The sequence below is a fragment of the Pongo abelii genome, chromosome 2, assembly GCF_028885655.2.
Source record: "Pongo abelii isolate AG06213 chromosome 2, NHGRI_mPonAbe1-v2.0_pri, whole genome shotgun sequence".
NCBI lineage: Eukaryota > Metazoa > Chordata > Mammalia > Primates > Hominidae > Pongo > Pongo abelii.
The window spans coordinates 147,784,575-147,793,259 of NC_085928.1; the positions used below are offsets into that span (position 1 = coordinate 147,784,575).

General features: G+C 44.0%; 1 protein-coding gene across 7 annotated transcripts in view; it reads left to right on the top strand.

Annotated features, from left to right (window-relative positions):
* ARMC8 (armadillo repeat containing 8) overlaps positions 1-7,863 on the top strand; it is a 111,296-nt gene extending 103,433 nt beyond the window's left edge. For 6 of the 7 annotated variants that reach the window (XM_024244091.3, XM_063721592.1, XM_024244093.3 and 3 more), the window contains 3 exons: positions 350-422; positions 1,847-1,940; positions 7,172-7,828. In XM_024244091.3, the coding sequence (XP_024099859.1) occupies positions 350-422; positions 1,847-1,940; positions 7,172-7,205 (201 nt within the window). In that variant the 3' untranslated portion in view covers positions 7,206-7,828. 7 annotated transcript variants of the gene reach the window in all.
* Positions 7,864-8,685: the final 822 nt, after the last annotated feature.

Sequence of the window (8,685 nt, forward strand, 5' to 3'; positions counted from 1 at the left end):
GCACGATCTTGGCTTACTGCAACCTCCGCCTCCCAGGTTCAAGCGATTCTCCTGCCTCAGCCTCCCTAGTAGCTGAGATTACAGGCGCCTTCCACTACACCCGGCAAATTTTTGTATTTTTAGTAGACACGGGGTTTCACTGTGTTAATCATCCTGGTCTCGAACACCTGACCTCGTGATCCACCCGCCTTGGTCTCCCAAAGTGCTGGGATTACAGGCATGAGCCACCTCACCTGGCCCTACTTCAGACTTTTAGGTTATAGGAATTGCCTATGGTAGGTCCCCCCAAAAAAAGATCTAAAATGAGATTACCACCATTTTGATTTTTTTTCTTTTTCTGTATTAATAGGGCCATTCACATGTTAAACTGCAGCTTGCAGCCATGTTTTGTATATCAAACCTCATATGGAATGAAGAGGAAGGTAAGAGATTGGTGAGATTTGTTTTGAAAAAAGTTATGGGAAGAGTGTCTTGCGCAGGGAAGCTAGCAGGTGCCCCTGAGATCCTGGGCAGAGGCTCTGTTCTTGGACCATCTGGCCCAAGCACCCTCCAGAGTTGCCCTAGTATGAGAATCAGTGGAACTAGCCCAAGTCAGCTGGACAGTCAACACTGAGTGCCCCGTTGGAGCCAACTCTATACCAGATTCAAGGAGGGAGAGTGAGAAGTAAGTGATAGTCCCCACCATGAGAGAGCTGATGAGGAGGATGGTGAGATGCACTTGAAGAAGGTGAGAGGAAAGAGTGGGTGGGAGGATGAGCCTTTCGTTATGAGCAGAGGAAGCACATTGAGGACTACAGGCAGATAAGCATGATGGAGAAGAAGGTGCATTTGTGAGAAATGAGAAGTGCAATGTGACCAGTGAAGCAGCTAGTCTGTAAGGAGGCCTGTATAGATCAGAGGTTCTTTACTTTGGCTGCATATTAGAATCACCTGGGAATTTTTACACCAGGCCAATTAAATCAGAATCTCTCGGGGTGGGCTCCAGGCATAAGTGGTTCTTAAAGCTCCCCAGATGATTCCAATATATAGCCAAGGTAGCAAATACAGGAGAGCAGTGGGTCTCAAGGCTGGGTTGGCTGCATTAGAATCACCTGGGAAACTTTTTTAAGTGCATATTTCTGGGCCCCATCCCTAGAAATTCTGATTCACTGAGTCTAGAGAGAGCCAGTGTATGAGTGGTCACTGTGGGCTCTTCAGTGGGAAAGACTCCAGGGGATTACTCAGCAGCAGCGCCCAAAACAAAGTGCAAGAAGGGAAACTGGATTCCACCCACAGACCTAGATACCAAGTACCACTTGTGTACTGAGGAGACAAAGCCACCCTCAAGGAGATGTTAGTCTAGTTGGAAGATAGAACAGAGTGATATGAAATTGGAAGTGCCAGTTGTGCTGAGAGGCAACAAAAAGTGCTGGGAGGACAGAGGAGGGTAGAAGACAATAGAAAGGGGAAGATAAGACCAGTTTAGAGTAGTAAGAGCCTGGCCTGGTCTGGCCAGCGCCATGGGTATGTCCTGAAAGAAGTGATGAAGCTGGGAGTCAGTGGCAGAGGGCCTTGTACCAGGCTGAAGAATCTCACCTGGACCCTGTAGTCCATGGAGAAATCAGTCCAACTGCAGAACCCAGGATAGACTGTAGGCAGGATGGTCAAGAGGCAGAGAGACGAGTTAGAAGACTGTCAGAGAGTCCAAGCATGAGCGGGTCCAACTACATTGGGAGAGGGTAGAGGACAGGGGTTGCAGGAGGAGTAGGGAATGAAGGACACTGGTAAGGCTCTAGATTGTTAATTGTACATCAAAGAGAGCATTTGCCTGGGTCATGTTCCCAATAACCTGGCTTTAATCATTTAGGTTCACAAGAACGCCAGGATAAATTACGAGACATGGGCATCGTAGATATTCTACACAAACTGAGTCAGTCACCAGATTCAAACCTTTGTGACAAGTGAGTATGAATGTGAAAAGGCCTTGCTTTGGGCTGTGTTGAATTCTTTCATGAAAGGGTTTGAATTGCTTGGTAATTAATGGCCATACTTTTTAAAACTTTTAGATTCTTAGATTTTCTTTATAGTTTTCTATGAGGCACTGTACGACATTTGAGTGAGCTGTAAACTAATGATTACCAAATTATTAAAGACTCTTATCTTATTGTGAATTAACATGAGTCTGGGCCATCTTAGTGGATCGGATCCAGAGGCCATTTGCGTACATTCGCCTGATCATTAGAATAGACATGCATGTTGCATTTTGGAAAGCAGAAAAACCAGTAATGCAAACATTCATTAGCTCAAAACCTCACTGAACACCCGTTTTGTGCCAGGCTGGCCCAGCTGCTGGGGATACAAAAGCGACCACTAAGGAATCACTGTCCTCAAAGAGCTCATCATTTCCTGGTAGAGTCAAGAGTTATAATCAGATACTCAGCTAACCTCAAAATAGCCATAAATGCTCTTCCTAGCTGTGTGTTCTCCCTTGTAACAGCCTTCACTTTCCATTTCACCTTTGTATAATAACAAATCAGGGAACATCAGTACTCTGAGTCTCTAGACTCTTGAGCATGGCTTAGAAGCCCTTCAGCCCTTAATGGTCTGGCTCTGCCTTTCTCATCTTCCCTGCACCCACCATGTACACCCCATACTGCAGCCATACCTGTCCGCTTACAGTAGCACACCTTCATGCATTTACACATTCTGTTCCATCTACTTTGCTATCCCAGTCTCCTCTCCTCTGAGTCCCCATTCATTCATCAGATATCTCTTTTGAATACCTGCCTTCTGCCAGGCATTGTTTTAGGCACTGGAGATATAATGGTGAATAAAATTGATGAAGTCTTTGCCCTCATGTAACTTACATTCTAGTATAGAAGATAGATGATAAGCAAATGAATACGTAACACAGTATCAGGTGATGAGAGGTACCATGAAGAAAAATAAAGCAAGGTGAAGGAATGGAGAATCAAGAAAATTTATTTTAGGTTAGCCAGTAAAGATCTCTCTGAGGATAACATGATCAGAGACCTGAATGAAATAAGGAAGATTTCATCTGGGCAAATGCTTAGAGGAAGAGTATTACAGACAGGGGTGATAGTGGGTTCAACGGCCCTGAAGCAGGAGTGAACTTGGTATGTTCAAGGAACAGCAAGAAGAACAGAGGGCTAATGAAAAATAATGAGAGGGAGAATGCTAATAGGTGGAAGAAGCCAGACCATGAAGAGCCTTGTAGGTAAGGTAAGGACTTTGGCTTTTATTCAGAGTTTAATAGGAAATCATTGGAGACTGTTAAGGAGAGGAGACATTATCTGATTTGAATTATTCCTTTTTTCCTTTTCCTTTTCATTTTTCTTTTTCTTTCTTTTCTTTTCTTTCGAGATGGAGTTTCACTCTTGTTGCCCAGGCTGGAGTGCAATGGCATGATCTTGGCTCACTGAAACCTCTGCCTCCTGAGTTCAAGTGATTCTCCTGCCTCAGCCTCCCAGGTAGCTGGGATTACAGGCGCCTGCCACCACGCCCAGCTAATTTTTTTGTATTTTTAGTAGAGACAGGGTTTTACCATGTTGGCCAGGCTGGTCTCAAACTCCAGACCTCAGATCATCCACCCACCTCGGCTTCCCAAAGTGCTGGGATTACAGGCGTGAGCCACCACACTGGGCCCTGATTTCAATTTTTAAAAGATCACTCTGGTGACTGTACAGAGAACCATCTGTAGGAGGGCAAGAATGGAGGCACAGAGACCAGTTAAAGGCTATTGTAATAATGTCAGTAAGGGAGGGGGAGATTAGTATTGGAGGTATTGAGAAGTGGTTGGATTCAGGATTTAATCTGAAGATAAGCACCAATGGGACTTACTCACAGATTCAGTATAGGATGTTAAAGAGAGGAAAGGAAAATGTCTAGGGTTTTAGCCTGAGCAACTGGACAGAGGGTGTTGCCATATACCAAGATGGTGAGGAATATAGAAGTGGGTTGTAGTAGGGAACATCAATAGTTCTTGTTTGGGTATGCCAACGTTAGGATGCATATTAGATATCCAAGGGACTTGGAAGAGCAGGGCTGTAAATCTGAATGGTATTTAAAGCCATGGAGCTGGATGAAGTCTCCTAGAGCAAGTAAAAAAGAGAGAAAGGAGAACTAAGGACCGAGATCTAGAGTCCCCCCAGCATTTAGGCAGTGACAAGAAAGATGCAGCAAAGGAGCAGAAGGAACAGCTAGTAAGGCAGGCAGAGACTCAGGCGCATAAGGTGTCCAGAAAACAAAGGAAAAAGATGCCTGGACGGTGGCCGTTTATCCTTCAAAACTCATATCAGGTTGCCATGTCCTCCAAAAAGCCTTGCCTGACCCACTCTCCACCCTCCCCTCCAGGCTTTGCCAGGGATGCCTTTTGTGCTCCCGTAGCATCTGTAGAACACATCACACTGTGTCTTGGCTGTCAGGTTGTCTGCTCCACTGAAGGGGAGAGGAACTTAACTAACTCCTCTGAAGTAAATAGCTCTTCCAGATTGTGAAGCACACGGGACAGGCCGGTCCTCTGCTTCCCCGAAGCTTACCATCCTGTAGGCTAAAGAAGAATAACTAGGCTGGGTGCAGTGGCTCACGCCTGTAATCCCAGCACGTTGGGAGGCCGAGGCAAGTGGATTATGAGGTCAGGAGTTCAAGACCAGCCTGGCCAACATAGTGAAACCCCGTCTCTACTAAACTCCAAAAATTAGCAGGGCATGGTAGTGCATGCATGTAGTCCCAGCTACTCGGGAGGCTGAGGCAGGAGGATCACTTGAACCCAGGAGGTGGAGGTTGTGGTCAGCCGAGATTGCACCAGTGCACTCCAGCCTGGGCAACAGAGCAAGACTGTCTCAAAAAAAAAAGAGGAAGAAGAACAACTAAATAACTGCAGCCCAAGGCTGCTGGTCAGATGAGTGTACCATCAAAGTCAAGTCCATCCACATGCTGAAGGCTGGATTTGAGCTTGTACCTTGAGGACTGGAACCTCCACCTCCACAGCTGCTGGCATAAACGGTGGGCTCTGTCAGCCCATCTTTTCTGCCTGAGAGCCAGGTTGTTCACTGGGGGTTTTATCTCATATTTATTCAGAAGTAAAAACAGATTTTACTTAAAATCATCTCAGGGATGACATAGGATGGTAAGACAGGCCTTACCGGCATCAAGTGGGATAGGTTTAGCCTGCTTGCTTAGACCACTCTGGTGCTGTTTTCACATAAGTTTTTAGCTCTTCTTAAACTTAAACCATAAAATAATAGAATCAAGGTCTGAGCTACCCAACCTGAGTCCATCTAAGAAAGGGTGATCTTGCCTCCAAAACCATTCTTCTAAAAAGACTCCTTAGATAATGACAGTAGAAAGACAATAAAGGTACAGTGTCTGAGACCCAAAATAATAAAACCTAGCCAACCTCTGAATAAGATCCAGAAGGAGTTTGAATTTGGCAGATTTAAAGAGCAATACAAAATTTCGATCAAGACCCTCATGTGGTATTCGCATCATGGTACAGTAAAGTCTATCACCTGAAGAATATATCTCTCAGGTTCCTTTTGTTGTTAAGACTTTGATCCTTTGACTTTCAGATGCTTACAGATGAGAAGCTATTGCTAACCAGCCCTCTCCATCCAGGCTTGGAGGGCTTCAGGTTTGTAGGGTCCCAGAGCTCCCGCCTCCATCAGAACTGCTCTTCTCAGCCTCTTTAAGTATTTGGGGAGTCAGGTGGATGGTCTGTGGCATCATTCATAAACTTGTTTCTGAAAATGTCCTTGTAGAACCCAACTTGCTCATAACTTGGAGATAATCTTTCTAGAGCTTTCTGTTCTGATGGATTGGACTATTCACAATATCATCTTTAGAGTCTTACATAATTGCAAGAATACACCTTAGTATACCACTTAAAAAACTGTTGTGTCCATTACTGCAGAAACTGCACTTGAATCCAGCTTATTGTATGCATAGTCTACTTGGTATTAGTTTGATCAGCTATTGTACCTGAACATTGTAGACTTTCTTTCCATAGCTTAGAAGAGACCATTGCTGAAACCTGACTTCCTAACTCCCACAATTGCAGCCTCTTTAGAAACTTTACCATGTTTGTGATAGGAATAGTAAAGGACGCCTCCTTGGGCCCACCTCAAAGGAGGCCACTTTTGCAAGGATCAGGATAGATTGTCACTGTTCACATTATTTTTTGGTTTGTTTTTGGGTTTTTTTGTTTGTTTGTTTTTTGTTCTTTTTTTTTTTTTTTTTTTTTTGAGATGGAGTTTCACTCTTGTCGCACAGGCTGGAGTGCAATGGCACGATCTCAGCTCACTGCAGCTTCCACCCCCCAGGTTCAGGCCATTCTCCTGGCTCAGCCTCCGAAGTGGTTGGGATTACAGGTGCCCGCTACCACACTCGGCTAATTTTTGTATTTTTGGTAGAAACAGGGTTTCACCATGTTGGCCAGGCTGGTCTTGAATTCTTGACCTCAGGTGATCTGCCCTCCTCAGCCCCCTAAAGTGCTGGAATTACAGGCGTGAGTCACAGCACCCAGCCTACATTCTACCTTTTCCTTTCCCCCTGGCCACCTTCTTCCCCCATCACCATAACAACACACATCTCACATTGATCAGTTATGGTGTGATGAGAAGAACAAGATGAAATTGTAGTCTTCTTCCACAGTTCTGAGGCATGTGAAACATAAGACAGCCTCATCCCATGGGCTCTTGGCCCCTTCCATGCACCTTCTAATCACCTCAACACCATTTCCTTGGTCAGTTTTCTTATTTGCTTCCCAGAACCCTAAGTGTTCTCCCCTAGTGCCTCACTGCATAAAACCTACATGGCAGTAAGAAAAAGTAAAGAATTTAAGACCTATCACAACTATATGCCAGTGACAAAAGAAAACATAGAATGTCAGCACATACCAGGGACTGTGGAATGTCACTGAGCTGCAGCAGGTTTAAGTGCAGGAACAGCCCTCTGAGAGAACCACAGGAAGAAGAATATAGCCAGAGTAGATTTCTGGTGTCTGCCCACTGCAGATCTCTTCCCCTTAAGGTAGGTGCCCACTTGGGCTCACCCCAATTCCCTCTGGACATTTACTTTCTTAGACTTCCCCAGCTATCATCATTGAGCCATAGGGTTTTTTACCCCAATTACAATTCTGAGATGATGGCTAACAGGAATTTTGTGATTTCAGGGCAAAGATGGCACTGCAGCAGTACCTGGCATGATGGGAGTGCCCCTGGGCACCTGCGAGCATCCCACCTCCTTGTTTAAGGAAGTAAAGGAACCAGCCTCATTTGATTCCTTCTATTTGCACAAGTCACCTTGGACTGCAGGGAGCTGTTTTGCAAAAGCAGTTTAGTAGGCTTAGATCTCAAATTCATCTTGAGAACATTTTTTTGAGGTAGTAATTTCCTCAGAAGACTCTTGTGTTTTGGTTTTTTTTCCTGAGCTACTCGGACTCTTTATTAGAACAATCAATCATTTTCCTTTGGACCTACAATTTTTTGCCTATGCTGCAGCCACTTTGTGAGTGAGAATGAATATGTCTGTGTGAACACACAGGCATGCGTGTGTATGTGCACGTACATGGGCCAGAATGAATGGATGTGTGTGTGTGAGGGATACCTCAGATTTTTCTTTTCTTATTTTGTGTGAAAATCTCTTTTCTACAGATTTTCCAGGGTTTAAGCATTGCTTGCTGTATAAAAAACTTTACTGAATTATATACAGTTTGAATGAAATGTTATTTTAAAAACAAAACAATTGTTAAGTGTTCCATAAAGGTTATGTTGAATTTTGGTCAGATGAATATTTGTAAGTAAAAAATATATGCATTTCTGAACCTCAACTTACATAGATTTTCTTTATATAAAAAAAAAAAAAGAAAAAAAAAGAAAAAGTTGGCTATAGTTGGCCTGATTAACAGGCACTATACATGGTGCTGTGCAAAATAGTAAGCTAGCATCTTACTGCCGTCAATATTAGCAGGTACAGAGCCTTTTTTCATCCTAATTCAGTAAGTTCTCAGGCTTCCAAGTCAAATGGAGGAGTAAAGTGAGGCAACAGATTCACCATAGGCTTTTTGAAGCATCAAAGGGAAATATAACTACTGATAGTGAAAGCCCAGCCATGACCCAGATGGCCTTACCCTTGACAGGAACTGGGGACCAAGAGCCCCCCAATTGCCCTAATTCCTGTCATTGGTATTAGCAATATCTGGCCAGATTGAGAACCAGTCATGGAAACTTGTGCTCAAACTAAAAGTAGGTCATCACTTCCCAGAAACAGAACACCTTGTGCTTCCTGAAACAGCATATATCACTGTGAAATAAAGAATGTTCTACAGACACCCCTGTAGAAAGAAACAAAGAACAGGATACTTTAGAAAGCTTTCTCTTAGCTGTATTCAGCAAATTTCATACTAGTTGCTCAGGATTGCTAGTTGGTATGCTTTTGTAAAACGAGATTGAAATTTAATAAAAGATGCAACTAAAATGTTTTCCTGCATGAAGCTAAAAGCACTCAAGTTGAGAGGGGTAAGGGAATCTCCCCAGGATGACTGAAGATGACTTCTTTTTACAGCAAGTACTGTTAGCCTTTCTGCACCCCTTAGCTTGGCCCCTGCTCCAACTTCTGGGTCAGCAGCAAGGTGAACTCAACAGAAGTTGCTCTTGACTGAAGGTAGAAGCAGCCTGCCTTTTCTCT